This window comes from Rattus rattus, chromosome 5 (assembly GCF_011064425.1).
Source record: "Rattus rattus isolate New Zealand chromosome 5, Rrattus_CSIRO_v1, whole genome shotgun sequence".
In the NCBI taxonomy this organism is placed as follows: Eukaryota; Metazoa; Chordata; class Mammalia; order Rodentia; family Muridae; genus Rattus; species Rattus rattus.
The window spans coordinates 15,391,716-15,413,252 of NC_046158.1; the positions used below are offsets into that span (position 1 = coordinate 15,391,716).

Here is a 21,537-nt window from a genome sequence, read left to right on the forward strand (position 1 = left end):
TAACTGCATGGAAAAAATTTGGAAAAACTGAGCCAGTCAAAAAGACATTCTCTAACCCACTGAGTTATCTACAGGCTATGCAGTATGCTCCAGGTTCCCAGCTTTTATGAGTTGTCACATGTGTTGGGGTGAGCTTTGATGATGCAGCTGTCTTAGTTATCTTTGTTCCTGTAAGTAACCCTTCATCAACATTACCATATGTAACCCCAATAAAACTCATTGGTTCACCAAGCTGGACTTTGGTAGTATCCATACTTTGGTCTGTTGTGGTCTCTCTATCTGTGATAAGAAGACAAGTAAGTTTCAACTACCCAAGAAGTTTTCTCACACAACAAATGAGTACAAGCACACAAATACAAATGGAAGGTAGTCATGAATTTTCCAATACATTTTCCTCATCCCCTTTGTTTTTTTTTCTTCCTATATGAAAACCTGCAAGCTTCAGAAAGTTCATCATACTGACCAGTGACAAAGATAATATCTCTTCTTAGGTTATGATTTATCTCCACTCCTTAGACCAGAAGCCTAAAATATGTATGGCCCTTAAGTCTATGTAGTAACAAAATCTAGCAAAACAGGAAAACGATCTGATCACTAAGACAAACAAATGAGACAGCCAGTTCATGCCACTACTGTTTGGGATAGAAGCCAACTAAGTTAAAGAGAAAAGCAGTGATTTGGATGAACAAATACTTTAAGTTCCCAAAACAAAGTACACACCACCGCTATCAACTCTAATTACAAAAACAAAAACAAAACTTTCATACTCACCTTCTTTATCAGTAACTGACCAGGAATACTTCTGAAAAGGCTTACTAGATGGAAGAGGGTCCATTTCCAGTACTTTATAAATCTGGCCAAAGGCTGATAGTCTAAGTGCATGCTAAAGAAATAAACATCATATTTAATCAAATCTCAATAAACATTCTAGCTTATAGGACATTTAACTCAAATGTCATTCATTACATACTGATGTTATACTGATAGAATTCCCTAATTTAAGCATACAAGAAAAGCAACCTCACAATTCAGAAAACGAAAGTTATAGTATCTTTCTAAGCAATCAGTAATATACTAGCCTCATACCTGTGCACTATGGGTGATATCTTCTTTTTGCTGAGTGGTCATGTAGCTTAGAGCATCTGTTGGGTCTCGCTCACAAGGATCATGAAGACCAGGACCACCTTTGGCCAAAGAAAGGAAAAGTAAAAATTTAGAACTGAGTTTAGAATATAATAAACAAAAAAGAAGGGGAAAAGCTAAAGAATTAATTAAAAGTCTGCTCAATTAAGGACATTCTTTCATTCACAGTTTTAGCACTTCACTGTCCTTATTTTATACGAAAATAACCTAATACCAAGTTGAGTCATACTCCAAGAATTTAGAACATCATTGAGGAATCATCCCTGATCTGTAAATGGATTTTATATTTAGTTTTCCCATATTTAATACTGGACTGCAATTAAAATGAAATTCATACTCTTAAAATAAGGATTTACATTTCCAAATTCTGACTTCCAAGTAAAGCAAATTCAAAGCATTTCTATTAGTACTTTTTATGTTAGTACATATAAAACACAAATTAGAATTACTGAAAAAGCTTTACAGCACTCTTCCACACATAAACATTCTAGTTGCTGAAATTCTAAAGGACAGAACTCCTACACATCATTCTCCCCTGCAGAGGACAAACATTTAGCATATGGTTTGATAAATTAACTAAAATGAGATTTTTATTATTCTTCTGCCTAGAGTTTGAAACCCTTACCAGGAAGTAGTATTCCAGATGCCAAACACTCCATTACTCGTCTCAAGGCCTCCCCAGCGCCCAAAGGTCTATTACAAGTACCTATAGACTTTTCACATATAAGCTCTAGTGGCTAGAAGATATTAAATTACAAATTAGTACATGCACCAAGTGTTAAAAGGATTCCAGTTAAATGTGAGCTGACAATTCTATCTAAAAGAGAAGCCAAAAAAGTGTAGACAATTTAGCATTTAAGGACCATTTAACCCTTCCCCCATGATTATCTACTCTAATCCAACCATTTTTTTTATATTTTTAGTTGTGAGCCTAGCTTTTTGACAGCTGAGACATCTCTCCAGTCCCCAGTTTTTAAACCAAGTACTTTTAGATATTTTCTAAAAACGTTTGAGACAACAACCTTATTTTTAATTACCCTAATTTTTTTTAAAAACCTAAAGTGATATAATAATTTACAATTAACAAGTTTTAAATCCTACTTAAGTTAGGAAACACTCAACTATAAAAAGAGTTCATTCAAACAGCTTACTTCAAGAGCAATAATTACAATAAACAAACGCATCTCTACATTAGATAAAATGAAATTCATGATGCTGCACAAATAATCATAGTTGTTCATTATTTTATGAATGAGCCTTTACAACATTAAATTATTTTTATAAATTTTAAAATTCTAGTCCTGACTGGGTCAGGCATAATTTCCAAATTAAGTCAATGTTACAATATATGTTATGTCCATAATTAGTAATTAGTATCAGGCAAACACTGCGCTTAACTTAATGGCAGACATACTTTAAAGTATATATTGTAACACTGCACTTGAATTAACATGTTAGGATTTGTGTCTACATTTCATGAGAAATTCAAAGACACCATTCTATCAAATAATCTCCACACAAATGGAACAATATACTGAGGGCAATGGGTCATCCAAAAAGGCTATCATGAGCAACGAGTGATCCATGAGTGATCAATGATCCATACAGAATTCAAGGAAGAACAGCACCTACTTCTAAAAAGCATAAAACCTTTAAGTCAGAAACAACAACGACGATAATGATAATAATAATATAGATTTTAAAATTTATATACGTGTCAGGTCTAAAACAAATGACAAAAGAGAAGTTATATGCATAAAAGATTTCATAAAACTGAATAATTATTTCTAGGTCAAAAACAGACAACATTTGCCTTAACTAACTCAGAATATAGAAATAGTAATGACATTTCATGAATTTCATATGGTATAGCTTCATATTTTTTTAGTCACATTTAAGTACTTACCCATCCTTTCAATGGTGCCCATGTGGGTACTCTGTTGCACAAATCACGCAGAATGCGGAGGACAATTACACATGATTTTAATCCATTTGCCCTTGCCTAAAACAAACAAAATGATTCCAATATCCCTGTAGAAATCCATTCCTCATTTGAAACTAACTGATCATAGAAAACATTTTTAGAGTAATACCGATTAGCAAATAATTTACTGGTATTCAAGCAAACCAAAAAAGTGAACTTGTGAAAAATAGCAAGTTAATGGTTTAGAAAGGCAGGTTTTTAACTAAAAGGAGAATAGAAAAATTCCTTTTGTAAACTCATGGCAACCCTATTCCAGGCACTATATTAACATTCATCTTTTCTGTATATTTTATAAGCCACCCTCTACTATTCAGAATAGTAAGTCAAAAAGAATTACATGATAACAAAATAACATGGAGAGACAGCCAGTGTATAAACTGCTTCCTATGCAAGAATGCAGGTTTGAGTCCAACCCTCAGAACCTGTGTTTTAAAAGTTACTTAGAATCACAGTATTAGAGAAGCAGAAATAGGAGGATCCATGGACTTGCTGACCAGTCTGACTACCCTGTGTGGGGAGTTGCAAATCCTAGTGAGAGACCCTCTCCCAAAAATGGCAAGGTATATAACTCCTGAGAAATGACACTGAAGTTGACCTCTACTGCACAATGATACAGACAGACACAGACACAGACAGACAGACAGACAGACAGACAGACAGACACACACACACACACACACACACCAATGAAAGCTATTCTAGACACTGTACCCAAAGGAACTGATTTACTCTGACAGTAACTCAATGAACTATAAACTATTCCCATTTCATACAGCACACACATCGAACTAAGTTGAAAGTAGTCCACATATAATCTACACATGGCTATACAGAAACAGTAAAGAAATAACAAAGCGCCAACCTGAAACCATTTGGCATGTCGAAGAGAAGCCAAGGCATTCAGGCATTTCTGCCTGTCCAATAAGTCCGGAGGGTCTTTCATCATAACATTTTCTAATAGTAAAATGGGATAAAGGAAAACAGAAAATTTTGAAAGGGTGTTCTTAAAAAATTATCAGTCACAACTTAAAGCATCATGAGTGAATTTATAATAAGACTCTCAGAAAATTTTGTAATGATTTTGTTGCTTCTTTTTAAAATTAAGTACACATTATTTACAGTCATCAGATTCTGTGCAAATGTGCAAGGAAAAGTAAAGGAATTCATTCAGCAAAGGAATCAGTAACCACTACTTCTTATAATCAATCTGTGATCTTATTAATGAACATGTGCACCATCATAGATAGCAAAATAAATACAAGCACTGTTTCCTTTGGCAAGCTACAAAGAACAATATCTATGAATAGTAGCAATAAAAACTTTTTAATAGAAAAATCTGAATAATTGATCAGGGTCTAAAAGAGTTGGAACTCTTATACAATAGTAAAGTAACCAAAATAGAAATTTGCTTCCAGACAAATCCAGTCACTAGAATGACAAGACTAGTAATGAGATCTCAAACGTTACTTTGGGTTCATTCACTATTTCTTTTTGAAGCCCAAATTTTAAAATTACAAATATAAAATAGAAACATTTATTTATTGATCTCTCTTTTGTTTTAGGGCAACTCATAATAAACTGCTACCTAAAAATGGCCTTTTGATTTGCCTTACTATTTCACAATTGGTTGAAGTGGTCAAAAGCAGCAAAACTTAATCATGATTAACAATAAGCCCACATACTTGAGATGTCACATGATACTAAATCCAAGGTTTCATAATCAAATTCATTTCTGCTGAGCTATGGAAAAGTGGGATTTTTAATTTTTTAAGTTGTGATGCATTACTTCAAAGTGTAGTTTGGGCTGGAGAGATGGCTCAGCAGTTAAGAGCACTGAGTTTAATTCCCAACAACCACATGGTGGCTCACATCCATCTGTAATGAAATCCAATGCCCTCTTCTGGTGTGTCTGAAGACAGCTGCAGTGTACCCACAAGCATGAAATAAATGAAAGCATAGTTCCACAAATGGATGCCTAAAAAAAGTTTCTCTAACCCCTAAAATTTATTATTCTCTCTTAGGAATGCTTTTAAGCCAGGCAATGGTAATGCACACCTTTAATTCCAGTACTTGGGAGGCAGAGGCAGGCAGATATCTGTGAGTTTGAGGCCAATTTTGTGTACAAAGTTAGTTCCAGGACAGCCAGAGCCACACAAATAAAGGCTGCCTCAAAAAGAAAAAAAAAAAAAAATGCTTTTAAATATAAGTGTCCCAACACTTCTTCTCAATATTCTGCTAACAATAGATATTGAATACACTGCATGGTCCAAGGGATGTAAATACTTTTAAATGGTATACAAGAGTATGGATATCTGTTTGTTTCTTTAGTTATCAGTTACTCTACAGTGGCAAACAGTGTTTATTCTGTTAGTTAAAATGTTACTACATCTAAAGGCATAATGCCCAGCTAAAACAACAACTGTAACAGGAAGAACTGTGGGTTCCCCACTGCTGCAACATTAAGGACTAACTGTTACACGGTTATTTTCTGTTAAGTGAGCTCCACAGCAGATGTCTACATTGTTTCCCATTAACAACTGCCAACAAAAATCACAATGGTGAATTTCATTTCATTACTCAGTTCTACTCATAAAATCAGAAGCCTCAAAAAAAAATTATGAATCATACAACTGAGTCCTTTTAGTGTTTTATCATCAAATTGTTTTAATAGAATCTCTTAAAAGGTAGATTCCCGAACAAAGGTTGACTAACTGCTAAGAAACACAATCCAAATGGCTTATTTTTTTACAACTTCAATTTTTAAATTAATAATAAAGCAAGTTAAGTTTTATTCTACCACTTATGGAGTCAAGATGAAGGGAAACAAAAGAAGAAGTGCATAGGAAGAAGAGACAGAAGAAAAAGATCTGGGAAGCCAGAACTTTTGTTCAGCTCCTAGTGTTTTATTCAGTGGTCAGAGATTATAAGTATACCCCCTAATTGTGACAAGAGAAAGATAATTTTGATGACTTCTTTCATCACAAAATCAGATTATAACCACGAACTCTAACTGGAAATAAAATCAAGACATCAGCTAGCTACAGACAGCCAACATTTGGAAACAACAGATTTTACTAAAATGAGATGAAAAAGAAAAGCGCTGAGGACTTGCAGCAGACTCCTTTTACATCAACATCAACATCAAAATGGTCATGTTTCTTCATGTTCTGACAGTCAAAAGATCCAAAATGTTTCACTATTCATGAGGCTGGAAACAGCAGGGGTGTAACAATACATCTATTTTATCTTGAACGATTTTTGCATGATGTGATACATAAGCATATGGCACTACAGTGCTACTTACCAGTTCCTTATATGGCTAATGATGTAGTTTTATATATTTTCACTGATTTAAAAAAAATTCATGGGGTTGGGGATTTAGCTCAGCGGTAGAGCGCTTGCCTAGCGAGCGCAAGGCCCTGGGTTCGGTCCCCAGCTCCGAAAAAAACAAAACAAAAAAAACAAAAACAAAAAAACCCACATTTAGGGGTTGGGGATCTAGCTCAGTGGTAGAGCCCTTGCCTAGGAATCCCACCCCATGGGAGACAAATAGAAGACACGTATAAATACAAAAAAAAAAAGAGCAAAAAAAATTCATTCATGTGGTAATCACAAAACCACTGCTGGGAAAAAAATGCCACTCTTGATGGAGCCTTAATACGGTGTGTAGTATTGTATGTGTCTCTGTGTGTTTGTATATGTTTCAACTTTATTAGGCTAGCAAAGATTTTCTTTTAAAAAAAAAAAAAGTCATTAAATTAAAAACAACAGAAAATCGGGAGCAGGTAGATGGATATCTGTGCATTCTGGATCAGCCTGGTCTACAAAGTGAATTCCAATCCAGGAATGCATAGAGAAAACCTGTCTCAAAAAAAAAGGAAAGGAGGGGTTGGGGATTTAGCTCAGTGGTAGAGCGCTTGCCTAGGAAGCGCAAGGCCCTGGGTTCGGTCCCCAGCTCCGGGGGGGAAAAAAAAAAAAAAGGAAAGGAGGGAGGGAGGGAGGGAGGGAAAATTTAAGTATACAATTATGATCCATTTTACTTGCTTTGTAGAAAACATATGAAATAGCACAGGGAAATGAACAACTATTAACAAAAATGCAAAGAAAAAATTTTTAAAAATGTTTTTTAAACCTACCATCAGGGTATGAAGGTACATGAGCATTCTGAATAATGGAAACATTAAAAAGAGGTCTATTATGCCTATCCTTGCTCATTTGGTTAGATCAGTGACCAGTAAACAGCATTCTGCTGCAGATGGTTGTCTTTTCTCAGTGTCCTACATACCAGGCGTGACTATATCTATATACATAGAACCTGGCCATTCAAAAGCAGAATAACTGAGCTGGGTTGTCATGGCAGGCTCCATGGAAATTTGCATAAAGCTGAGCTCTCACCTCATCCTGATATAATTGTTTTTAGTATGTCTGAAGAAATCCTGAAACCTCTTTTCTCTCAATTCCTTGAAGCTTTCTGAAAAGACATTATGCCTGAACTATTATTGTTCATGAAAAAAATATAAGAACACAGTAATATGAACAAACAAATGCAGCAATAAAATGGAAACAGGAAGGACTGTCCTCTTGACTTGTCTAATTATGCCACAAACACTATCAAGCAATGGAAAGAAAATGACCAAAGGTTTGCTCTGCACGGTGCATTTCTAGCACCAGGGGAAGGCATAAAAATAAAGCCTGCAGCACAATTATGGACTGTAACAACCTACTACCCTGAGCTTAGTGGGACACATGTCAGTGAACTTCTGCAAAGAGTCAGAAGTTCAAGTTGACATCAACAGGTGAAAAGGAACCAACGCTAAGAAAACTTCTCTATCAAGCTCTGAATCTACTTCAATACCAAGAACAAAAGTTGATTTTAGTATAAGCCAGAAAATGCTTTATTTTCACCATCTGCTTGGTTTAAAACTACAAAGCAAACATAAGTTTAGAAACAATTTATCACACCCCAAATAGCAAATACATTTCTAATTTAAAAATTGCATCCACCAAAGTTGAGGCTGTGTAATTTAAAGAAAACAATCTGCTAAATCGTCCATGCACCAACTCTAGACAGGAATGGGAAAAAGAATTCTATACTAGACTGCTAGGTTAGCTAGGAAAATGATATATTCCTGCTTATAATAGAAAAATAGCTATCTCCTTCCTAGGGCCACTGTGAGGTTTTTTTTTTTGTTTTTGTTTTTGTTTTTTTAATTTATTTTATTTATATGAGTACATTGTAGCTGTCTTCAGACACACCAGTAGAGGGCATCCGATCCTATTACAGATGGTTGTGAGCCACCATGTGGTTGCTGGGATTTGAACCTCAGGAAGAGCAGTCAGTGCCCTTAACCACTGAGCCATCTCTCCAGCCCCACTGTGAGATTTTTAAATAAACTATATATGAGGAAAAACTCTTAAGACAGTAAGTCATAAAAAACCATAATAGAAATATTACTCAACGAAGATGTCCCGCACACCTACCCCCAACCGTACCAGACCTCTCCACCCACTGGGTCCTCCAGTCTCTTGTGGGTTAGGAGCATCATCTCTGACTGAACCCAAACCTGGCAGTCCTCTACTGTGTTGGCAGCCTCATATCAGCTGGTTTATGCATTCTGGTTGGTGGTCCAGTGTCTGAGAGCTCTCGGGGGTCCAGGTTAATTGAGACTGCTGGTCTTCCTACGGGGTTGCCCTCCTCCTCAGCTTCTTCCAGCTTTTCCCTAATTCAACCACAGGGGTCAGCAGCTTCTGTCCATTGGTTGGGTGTAAATAGCTGCCTGTTGGGTATTTCGGAGGGCAGTCTTGATAGGTCCCTTTTTGTAAGCATTCCATACCATCAGTAAGTGTCAGGCCTTGGGACCTCCCTTTGAGCTGGATCCCATTTTAGGTCTGTCACTGGCCCTCTTTTCCTCAAGCTCTTCTCCATTTTTGTCCCTACAGTTCTTTCAGACAGGAACAATTATGGGTCAGAGTTTTAACTATAAGATGGCAACCCTATCTCTCACTTGATGCCCTGTCTTTCTGCTAGAGGTGCATTTTTTTTTTTAATACACTGGACTGCATTTTTCTGCTGACTGAATATTCACTGTGCAGATTCATGTGTGCTATTCTCTGGTAACCTACTTCTATATCAGGTATCATTCTAGGTACTTAGGATAAAGGATAGGGGTAAAGGGAGGGAAAAAAAGATACCTGCCTTCTAAGGAGCATAAGCTACACAATAAGTCAACTCATTATTAGTACCACAAAGTATCCTATATACTCATAATTCTGGATTTCAAGTGTGGTTTAAAATTTAGGTATATGGACAGGGCGTGGTAGGGCAGATCCTTAATCCTAGCACTCAGTATACTTAAGCAGAAAGATCTCTGTGAATTCAAGGCTAGCCTGTTACATCAAGCTGGTATACATAAAAGAACTGAGTTCCGGGCCAGCTAGAACTACATAGTAAGTCCTTGTGTCAAAAAAATAAAATAAAATACAAACAAACAATAAATAAATAGTTTGGCTGTGTTAAGATTTGGCAATCTGGGGGTTGGGGATTTAGCTCAGCGGTAGAGCGCTTGCCTAGCATGCACAAGGCCCTGGGTTCGGTCCCCAGCTCCGAAAAAAAGAAAAGGAAAAGAGGAAAAAAAAAAAGATTTGGCAATCTGAATCTAGTATGCCCACATTACTCTCCTTTTAGTAGCTGAGGGGTTTCTGCACTTTACTACTTTGAACGTAGTTGTATACCTCACTGTATATAAATTCTCTCATCGAACCCTGCAAACAACTTGCTATTTCTGTTTTCTATACTCTGAAATTAAGAAGCTTGACCAATGTCACACAGCACAATAGAGTGAAGACCTAAACACACATTATGCAGCAAGATCTGTGCTTTTTCTTCTATGCCTTTTTAAAAAAAAAAGAAAGAAAGAAAGAAAAGAAATGCACAGTACTAGAAAAATGGTCATTCCACAAGGCCTCTTAATCCTAAATAAACCCTAACCCTAACCATATTGAAGGGTTAGATTATGTAAACACTTACAGCATAGGAGAACTCTTACTTGTGACATCATTCTTTTAAAAAGGGGTATTCTTTATGTACTCTCAATAATTTAAAACATAAATGGTGGTTTGAAATAAATGGTTATATACACTACTACACAGAGAATACTGAAGATAATTTTAATGCCCTACCCTAGCCCAGTCCACTGGCTCTGAATGTTCCCAACTTGCCTTTATTCTCATTTAGATTCAGCCAAAAATCATTCAGCAAGTTAAGAGAATAGAGGGAAGAAAAATAGTTGACTTGTGTATCTACTGCAAACTATGTATTTGGGAGTGGTAAAAGCAAGCCACATTAGTATAACAACAAGTCTCGGGGTAGAGGACAGGTGCTCCAAGACATTAACTTTGAAAAAGAAAATGTATGGAAGGGAAGAAAATGCTATCTTTCAGTGCCAGGAATCCCTGAAAGCTAAATGTGCCTTGTGTTTCCATAGATGCAGAGAATTACATCAGAGAGTGGTGTCTAAGTGAACAAACACTGCATAATCCAGACTGCAGATATCCAATTATGCTAGATGCTCCAAACTGCACAGGAATATATCCAAAAAGGCATCTATGACAAAGCCAGATTAGACAAAATGAATAAACTGCAAAATACCAAGTTGGTCACCACAGCTGGGATATTAGGAACAGCACCAAACAATGGAGTACTACTCAGCTATTAAAAACAAAATGACTTCATGAAATTCATAGGCAAATGAATGGAAGTAGAAAAATATCAACCTGGGTGAGGTCATCCAATAACAAAAAAACAAACCTGGTATGCACACACTATTAAGTGGATATCAGCCCAAAAGCTCGAATTAACCAATGATACAATTCACAGACCACATGAAGCTCAAGAAGAAGAATGACCAAAGTGTGGATACTTCAGTCCTTTTTAGAAGGGGGAACAAAAATATTAATAGGAGTGGATACAGAGACAAAGTTTGGAGCAGAGACTGAAGGAAAGGCCATCCAGAGACTGCCCCACCTGGGGATCCAGCCCATATACATATGGCCACCAAACCCAGACAATATTGCTGATGCCAAGAAGTGCATGATGACAGGAGCCTTATATAGCTGTCTCCTGAGAGGCTCTGCCAGAACATGACAAATACAAAGGTGGATGCTCGAAGCCAACCACTGAACTGAAAATAGGGTCCCCATTAGAGGAGTTACAGAAAGGACTGAAGGAGCTGAACAGGTTTGCAACCCCATAAGAACAACAATACCAACCAATCAGAGCTCCCAGGGACTAAACCACCATCCAAAGAGTACACATGGACAGACCCATGGCTTCAGCTGCATATGCAGCAGAGGATGGCATGAATGAGAGGAGAAGCCCTTGGTCCTGCAAAGGCTATACCCCCCCCCCCCAGTGTAAGGGAATGTCAGGACAAGGAGGTGGGAAGGGATGTGTGATGGTTTGCATATGCTTAGCCTGGGAAAGGCACTATTAGAAGGTGTGGTCTTGTTGGAGGAAGTGTGTCACTATGAGGGTGGGCTTGGAAACCCTCCTCCTAGCTGCCTGAGGGTACTCAGTCTGTTCCTGGTTTCCTTTGGGTGATGTAGAACTCAGCTCCTCCTGCACCATACCTGCCTGGATGCTGTGATGCTGCCATGCTCCCACCTTGATGATAATGGACTGAACCTCTGAACCTGTGAGCCAGCCCCAATTAAATGTTGTCCTTTATAAAACTTACATTGGTCATGGTGTCTGTTCACAGCAATAAAACCCTAATTAAGATAGGGTGGGTGGATGGGTTGGGGAAGTCTCATAGAAGACGGGGGAGGAGGGATGGGATAGGGGGTTTATGGCCGGGAAACTGGGAAAGAAGATAACATTTGAAATATAAACTAAAAAATCCAAGGGGGGGACAACACCAAAGCAAATCTTTTTGTCATCAAAAGCACAATTAACAGTAGATTATTCCTTAGTATAACCTGATCTCACCAAGCTCTTGAGAGTCAGCACATAAGTTCTTTAGAACCTTAGTAACTTAAAACACCTTAAACAAATATTGTGACTATATCATATAAATCTCATTCTATGACTCCAGAAAGGCATAATACACTAAAAGCCTGTTTTCAGCTTCTCTGAACCAAAACAACACATTAGGCCTGAGGGAATCAACACTGAAAGCTATTAAAAAATCCCACACAAAACCACATAAGAAAAAAAAATCTTTATATTTTCCTAATACCTTCAAAGAGGTAAAGGAAGAAGCAGATACAAACAACTCTGAAAAGAAAAACAGTGTTTGGTAACATCTATAATTACAAATGTCATAGAAATGCTTAGTTTTGTGCTCGCTTCGGCAGCACATATACTAAAATTGGAAGAAATGCTTGGTTTTGTACTACAGGTTCAAAGAGAATGTAGCTTACCAGAATTAATGCTTATTTTGATAAACCAGAAATCAGAAATCATTCATCTGCTGTTTTAAAAAATTAAGCCATTTAAGAGGACAGTTCTTCTGAGTTACCTCAGACGTCTATATAAAGAGTAAAGTACAGGCATTAAACCCAATTATAGATGGGATGTATTTTAAATATGACTCAAAAACGTATCTGGTTTCTGATAACTACATTAGCCTCCTGACACCCCCATGCACACACGAAGACATTTTTTTAAAAAGGGTGACCATCTATTTTAATTCCAGGATTCTGTAATTCATGTCTAGAAGCCAAAAATCTACCCACAGAGTTATGTGTGCCTTTTTCTATCCTTATTAGCAATTTGAAAGAAACTACAAAAATGATCTATACTCCTTTCCACTTTAGTGGTACTTATGATAAAGAGGTATACAATGAGAGATATGCTGGAATCGGACAGATGGAAAATAGCAAGTATCCTACTGGCCATCTACAGTGTCTCTAAATGATTTTAACAGAGTGGCCAGTTGGTCAAGAGTCCAACAGTGAGAAATGTCATGTGGCACATTTCTTTGAACAAGACAGAAAGTACAAACAAGATAAAAAAACATAGGAAAATGAAACTCACCACATGTTCACCAACTTCTCAAAACTATCAATAGTTAATTTATCAGTCTACATTTATGAGGGTGACAATGTGACAAACCAATTCTTTTAAATATATATCTTATTCAAACTGTTAACAGGGTCAAAAGCTTCTCAAGGGGTTGGGGATTTAGCTCAGTGGTAGGGCGCTTGCCTAGCAAGCACAAGGCCCTGGGTTCGGTCCCCAGCTCCAAAAAAAAGAAAAGGAAAAGAAAAAAAAAGAAAAAAAGCTTCTCAAAAGTTTACTGAAGGCAAGCACATTGGCCCATACCTTTAATACCAGCACTAACAAGTTAGAGGCAGGCAGATTTCTGTGTTTGAGGCCATCCAACTCTACATGCTCAGGTTCAGGTCAACCAGGGCTATGTAGTGAGAACTGTCTCTAAAATAAAAATATCTGTGAGTGTAGATGTGTATGTGTGCACATATATTGTATTATGTGTGCATATGTATATGTACACTTTGTATTATATGTTCATATATGTCACATGTTATATACATTTTAAATCACACTTTAAAGATTAAAAATTATGAGTAAAGTATATTCACTAATTCTTTTCCTTTATTCTATGAGCCCAATCTACATACAATACAACTTACAAGGGTATACAATTATTAGAAGTCTAACACAAAATGCAAGAAATTTCAAAGTCAACAACAACAACAAAAAAAAAATCAATAAAAAATTTTGAAAATAATTCTGGTTTGTACTACATTTAATCCTGAAATCTGATCACTAAGCCAGTGTAACAGAACAGCTTAGCTGACACCAATGACTTTAAGTTATAAACAAAGGAAAGCAAACAAAGAAAAAAGCAGATCACTAAAAACGATAGAAAATTTAAAGCATAGTTTTAAAAGCCTACATGATAAACGCAGGTATCTGAAAGTGCAAAATACACTCCAAAACAATAACTCTAAAATATCATAGGTGGCTTACACAAGCAAATTAAGTCTATGACCTCCTAAATCCCAAGGCAGAGTTAAAACAGTACTGGAAAAAAACCATTACATGAACAAAATGAAACATAGATATGTATGTATGTGTAGATATATACACACATGTACCTCCATCCTTCTTCTCCAATTCGTCCCTAATTAGAGGGGAAGTAAGTATCACCTTCAAAGTCAGTGTTGGCTCTTTCGTGTTCCGAATTATAATGGATGCTTCATTTATACATTGTTCCACTTGGTATTTCTCTTCTGTTAGTTTCTGAAAGTCACCAAGATTTCAAAAACAATCACATTAAATTTCTAAAAGGAAACACTTGAACTAATTTAGTGACTATTAACAATCAGTATCACTGAGTATATAAGACCCACAATTGTAACTAGTTCCTTACTTTGGAGATAACTTCTCTTTCAACTTAAGCAAACCCATTCTCAATCCCTCATAAAGGGACCATAATGTCAACCATGCAGACAATTATGTTTAAAACCATTTTGCTTCCATGTAAAATGTGAATAGCAGTGTTACAGTAAGTATAAGTAAGTATACTTGAAATGATTACAGTAAAGTATCACATAAATATGAGTAGCTGAAATGCTCTCTGAAAGAATAGTGCTGTTGGCAGAACAATCTAAACTACTACTTGCCAAAGGACTTATGAATTCAGACAATATAAATTTCTAATGTAAACAAAGAAAAGTATGAATGAAAAAGATGTCTGCTTAGGCACATGAAAGAACCAGTATAAACAGTTGCCTTGTATAATTAAAATAATCTCAGCAATCTTTCCATTGAGACTTATCATTATGAAATAAGCCAAGTAACATCCACAGGGGATTTACATTGCAGAGTTTCTCCCTTCTTCCTTCTTCTCCTCCTCCTTCCTCTTCTTCCTCCTCCTTTTTTTTATTTGTTGAGACAGGGTTTCTCTGTGTAGTCCGGGCTATCCTGAAATTTACTCTGTAGACAAGGTTGGCCTCAAATTCAGAGACCTGCCTGCTTCTACCTCCCAAGTGCTAGGGTTTAAAGCCTGTGCCACTACCACCTGGCTGCATTGCCTGTTTAAATAATACACTGATAATAAACATATAATCCTTGGACTTTCATAAAATATCCAAAATCATAAACTGAATATTAGACATTAAGTATATAATTAAATAAACCAAATAAAGTGTTTTTCTTTTTTCTTCCCTTTTTTTTTTTTCTTTTTCTTTTCTTTTTCTTTTTTTGGGGGTTAGGAGGAGCACAGATTCAAGAAAAGATTTCTATGTGTAGCTCTGGCTGTCCTGAAACTTGCCTTATAGACCAGGTTAGCCTTGAACACAGAGATCCATCAGCCTCTGCCTCTCAAGTGCTCAAATTAAAGGTGTGCACCACCACACTGAGCACAAGGCATTTCTTAATGATCAAGCTTTAAATTAACTGACATAAAATAGCCTGAAGAAAATAATACAAAGTATGCTCTATTAAAACTGTCATTTATTTTAAAAATACCATTTTAATATTAAATACTTCAAAAAAATCAAAAGAAAGAAAACTCATTACACTTATGTTGAACAAAAGTCAAAGAAAGAAAAGAATATATACCAGAATGAAACAGCCAGAAGCAAAATAAACAACAAAACTATTCACATTCATTCTGCCAAAGGGGGAAAGAACATTAAAGTTATCTACTAGAGGGATGGAGAGATGAGTTTATTATAAAGTGATGATCACACAAGCAAGTAGACTCAAGTTTGATCCCAGCACTCACATAAAACAACAGATAGGTGACCTGGCTCAGGGGTTAACAGTACTTACTGCTCTTGCAGAGACCAAGGGTTCAGCACCCAGCACATAGGGTGGCACACAACCATCAGTAACTTCAGTTCCAGGGCACCTGAGACCCTCTACTAGTTCCTCAAGCATCACATATATGGTATACATATATAATACAAATAATAACAGGCAAGTGGCACGTGCCTAGAAACCCTGAACTGGGAAAATGGGGACAGATGGATCCCCAGGGGCTTGATGGCCAGCCAGTCTACCTATCCTAATTAGAGAGCCCCAGATCACACTGAGAGATTCTGTCTCAAAAAACAAGGTAAAGAGTTCTTGAGAAAGAAAAATACACCAAACACTCCTCTGATTTCCATATGAAAGTGCTTGCTCTCTCTCTCTCTCTCTCTCACACCCACACACACACACACACACACACACACACATTCTCTCTCTCTCTCTCTCTCTCTCTCTCTCTCTCTCTCTCTCTCTCTCTCTCTCTCTCTCTCTCTCTCTCGGACCTGGATAATGGCTCAGTTGTTAAATCACTGGCTGTTCTTCCAGAGGGCCAGGGCTCACTTCCGAACATCCACATAGCTAGTTGCTCACATGTTTCTGTAACTCCAGTTCTAGGGGATCTGACATCTTCAAACAGATATAAATGTGGGCAAAACACTAATACACATAAAACGAAAATAAATAGGTTTTTTAAAGATATCTATTGGAAAATTAAAATTTCCAATTATAAGATATATCCAAAGTTATAATATAATGAATTTGGTCTTGACTAACTTCAATCACTAACTTCGAAGATTACTTGTCATTCTCTGCCTCCTTTGTTCGGAGAAGTTCTAAAATCAACCTGGAAAAAGAGTACAAAGAAAAAGGTGCATTTCCACCTCAATGAGGATAGCAAATAACTGAACTGTTCCTATGTAGTAAGTGTTAACCTGTAGGAAAGGTCCTTTTAGAGATTATTATTTTACACACACACACACACACACACACACACACACACACACACACACACATCACTAAACTAGTATAGTAGGAAATATGTGAACACTAAAATTTATTTCTTGAAATATTATAATAATGCATGTGTGCTTTGACATACATAGAAGGAAATGTGTGTATATGTATATAACTGATTCTTAACATCAGTGGAAAATTAAATTGCCACATTCCAGTGAAATGTACCTTCACCCAGATACAGAAAATTCATTGTTGGAAAATTACAATGACTATTTTAAATTGAAATACATGTCTCATAATATCCACCACTGGCCCTAAGTGTTCAAGTCTCTTTCATCTCTTCTAGAGATTAAAAAAAAGACCTCAGAATTTTATATCATTTTAGTCTTTGCTAGTCTGGAAAGCCCAAAGTTCCTAAAATTTGAGTTGGTCTGCAAAAATCTATACTCTCTCTTGGGATTTTCCCTTGAAGATTTACTAGATCAACAGTAACATTTTAAAACTGTGATGCGTAGAAATAAAGATTCTCACTTGAAAAAGAAATCAAGTTCAACCTACATAGAGAAAGCACTAGTATGTAGACAGAAACTCTATCAAATCTTCTGTATCTTCAAAGCCACAGAAAACGATGCCAGATGGGTGGTTGTGGTGGCACTTATTTTTAAACCCAGCACTCCGCAAGTCAGAGACTGTAAGTACCTTGCCCTAATACATAAGAGAATATTACTCAAGAAGTACTGAATTATATCATTTGCAAGGACATGGATGGGACCAGAGAGCATCATGTAGGGCAAGCAAGCCAGGTTCACAAAGACAAATAATACGTGCGCTTCATTTTTTAAGGTTTTACTTATTTTTACTTAGTGTGTATGAAAGGTTTACCTGAGTGTCTAAGTCTACCACATGTATGCATTACCCATGGAAGCCAAAAGAGGGCATCAGATAGCCTGGAACTGGAGTTACAGATAGTTGTGCAGTCATCTTGTGAGTGCTGGAAACTGAACCTAGATCCTCTGCAAAGAGGCAACTATTCTTAACCACTGAGCCAGCTCCCCAGACCCACAACGTTATGTCCTCTTTCTTCCTTCCTTTCTTCCTTTCTTCCTTCCTTTTCTTTCTTTCTTTCTTCCTTTCTTCCTTTTTTCCTTTCTTTTTTCCTATGTCCTCTTTCTTATGAGACAATAAACATTAAAAGTGGGACAACAGCAGGGAGGCTAGATAGCTGAGTGACTAAAGATGCTTCCTGCCATGCCTGAAAACCTGAATTCAAGCCTTGGGAAACTAAGTCTTGCAAGTTGCCTTTTACATTCCACAGCAAGAAAATAAATAGTTGAGGAAGGGGTTATTTGTTTGATTTGAAGATGTGAAACCAAAGGGCAGACTATTTAAGAAGGGACCAGGAGAAAAGAGAGAATTGCAAAAGAAGGAAACAAATAGGTGAATAGGATAAAAGTACATGGTCAATATGTATCAGAATGACCCAATACAATGAATATACACTGATTTTTATATTTTTTAATTTTAAAGGGCTGGAGAGATGGCTCAGAAGTTAAGAGCACTGACTGCTCTTCCAGAGGTCCTGAGTTCAATTCCCAGCAACCACATTGTTGGCTCACAACCATCTGCAATGGGATCTAATACCCTCTTCTGACAGGCAAATATATATCAAGATAGAGCTCTCATATACATAAATTTAAAAAAAAAAAAAAACTTAAAAATAAAAAAAATTGACACCTAAATTATTCAAAACCAAAACCACTGATTTTTTTTTAAAGGTACCTGCCTCATTTAGAAGAAATACAAATTTAGAAAGAAACAAAGGAGGCCTAGAGATGGCTCAGTGGTTAGGAGCTGCTCTTCCAGGCCATCCAGGTTCAGTTCCCAGCATCCACATGTCAGTTCACAACTATCTTTAACTCCAGTTCCAGAAGGTCCAATGCCTTCTTCTTGCCTCTAATACACACAGGCAAACACTCATATACATAAAATAAAAATTTTAAAATACATCATATTTCAAGAATAAAGAAAGCAGAAAGCAAGCATGGACAGTCTGTGATGGTTTGAATATGCCAGGCCCAGGGAGTGGCACTATTAAGAGGTATGGCCCTCTAGGAGTAGGTGTGGCTTTGCTGGAGAAACAGTGACAAAGAGAGCTTCCTCTTAGCCTCCTGGGGATGTTAGTCTTCTCCTGGTTCCCTTCAGAACGAGATGTAGAACTCAGCTCCTTCACCAGCAGCCTTGCCTGGCTGGATGCTGCCATGCTTCCGACACTGACAATAATGAACTGAGCCTCTGAACCTGTAAGCTTGCCCCAATTAAATGCTGTTCTTTATAAGAACTGTCTTGGTCATGGTATCTCTCTACAGCAATGAAAACCCTAACTAAAACACATCATAGAATGAAAAATGACTAAGAAGCTATAATCCAATTAATCACAAGTAACACATAACTGAAATGAAAGACAATGTCAGCTTCCTAATCAGTGGTGCACACATCTCTAAGACAGGTTAGCAAGTTTATATTTAGAGTAACCAGAGCCCAAGAGCATGGCAGCATTAAAACTTTTTAAACTCAACTCAATGTGAAATTATTTTGGAAACTAAACAGGAATAGTGACTTCCCATAAACTTAGCAGATTAGTGACTTTAACTATGACTTGCAAGAAGGTTCAAAAGGTCAAAGTGTTTGGCATGCTAACTTCGCATGGGGTTCAGACCCCAGAACCCACATAAAGAGAAAAGGAGAGAACTGGCCCCACAAGTTATCCTCTGGCCTCACATCTGCAAACACACAAAAAAATTAATTAATAAACTAAAAACTTTAACCAAATCTTCAATTTTTTAAAGTATCATTAAAAAATTATCTACTGGTTTTTGGACTGTTTTTGATCTTTCAACTTTGTCATATTTACCAACTCTCCCCAAAAGTTGTATAAGAGACATACATAGTCTAGAAGTGAGGAGATACAGAATCTCAGTAAGACACACCTGAAAGGTTTAAGACTATATGTTAATGGCCTTATTTTGGTAAATACATCCTGAGCATAAGTCACCAGAAATGTGGATCCCTCAGACCAAATTCTTTTTTTAAATGTATCCCTGACTTACCAATTCTTGTTAACAGTCACCAAGGTAACTGTTTCTTATCTCTTTACAAATTCTCAAATACAGTTAAACTATTCTTACCTGAATCTGAATAGGAAGGTTATCTTTCACTGTATTTAGCAGAGTTTCTGTGGGTTTGTCTTTACACATTAAGACTAGCTCCAGGTCCATATCATCTTTAATCAGCAAGCCTTTTGCAACCAAGCCAATCCTCATTACACCACACAATGTCCGGCCACCTTGATCCCTACAAATAAAAACTTATATTATTACTTCTATAACATACTTCCCAAGCTACAATTAATCATCGCTTGACTTCCTACATAAATGGATAAACTATTATATACACCCAAACATCCAAATATCTACAAGTTAAAACAGATTTAAGGCCTACATGTTTAATTTTTCATAATGACTGAACACAGATCATTATTACACACTACAGGTATTTTAATTCATTATGTAATCTCTATTACTTACATATCCCAAGAATATTGAAACCCCACAAACATTTTTTCAAACTGTATTTTTTAAATTTCAGTAATTTTGAAAAAAATGAAAGACTAATGGAAATGGCTCAGTGAGGAAAAAGTATTTGCCATACAAAACATGATGACCTGAAAGCTAATCCCAACAAAAAAAAAAAAAAAAAAGCTGAATACAGCAGTCCATGCCTGTAATGCCAATACTGGAGAAACAGATATGGAACCATTCCCTGGTGATTGCGCCAGAGAGAACACATGATACCCCATCAGACTCTGGTCCCAATATGTGAAGTATACACACCATGTATTCATGCATGTACATATACACATCATACTCCCACAGCCCCCACCACTACCTCAACACACATTCTAAATAAGTTTATTTTTTAAAAATATGTTAGTTGGCTGAATAGGTAGATGGGAGATGGCTAGATGGGAGAAGGGAGTATGGTTTAGAAGCAGTTAATTCAAAGTAAGGTAAATTGAAAAAAAAAATATGGTGGTACAAGGAAGACAGGAAGTTATAAATAAGTTGCCATTCAGAGCCTGAACCATCTTGAAGATTCAATAAACCTTAAGCCTATAAAGACAGTGCAAGTGGACATAGAGATAAGTGACCCAAAAATACAGGCAAACATTAGAACCCATCAGTCATCATACATTATTTCTTATTCTATTGCCTTACTCTATTGCCTTATCCTCTCTGGCTCCCTAATGTGTACAGTCCCTTCTCCATAATCATCCTCAAACTTTGCCTTCAAACTACTCCGTTCAAGTTCTCAATACATCATTTCAATAAATCCTTCCTTACCAGCCTTACCTCTACCACCTTTAATCTACTATATATATAGAATACTGCATAATCTCCTAAAAACCACAATTTTGGATGGCACTCCACATATTTTCCTGTCATGTCCCCATGAACATTTGGACATTCAACATTATAAATACTTGACTTCTTTGAGCCTGTGTCCCCATCCATAAGACAAGACTAATCTATTTCTCATATAGCTGTTCTGATATAATTTAATGTAAGCAATGAACTTTGAACTTTGGCAGGGTACAATGTACATTAAAACCTCA

At 36.7% G+C, this 21,537-nt stretch overlaps 1 protein-coding gene across 4 annotated transcripts in view; it reads right to left on the bottom strand.

Annotated features, from left to right (window-relative positions):
• Positions 1 to 21,537, bottom strand: part of Strbp (spermatid perinuclear RNA binding protein) — a 131,034-nt gene that overhangs the window by 52,633 nt on the left and 56,864 nt on the right. For all 4 annotated transcript variants that reach the window (XR_004387981.1, XR_004387980.1, XM_032903212.1 and 1 more), the window contains exons 4-10: positions 20,051 to 20,216; positions 14,249 to 14,393; positions 3,990 to 4,081; positions 3,050 to 3,145; positions 1,769 to 1,880; positions 1,087 to 1,184; positions 772 to 883 (exon numbers count right to left, since the gene is read on the bottom strand). Coding sequence is in view for 2 of the 4 variants with exons in the window: in XM_032903212.1 (XP_032759103.1) it covers positions 772 to 883; positions 1,087 to 1,184; positions 1,769 to 1,880; positions 3,050 to 3,145; positions 3,990 to 4,081; positions 14,249 to 14,393; positions 20,051 to 20,216 (821 nt within the window). In the remaining 2 variants the exon portion in view is untranslated. The remainder of the gene's footprint in view (positions 1 to 771; positions 884 to 1,086; positions 1,185 to 1,768; positions 1,881 to 3,049; positions 3,146 to 3,989; positions 4,082 to 14,248; positions 14,394 to 20,050; positions 20,217 to 21,537) is intronic.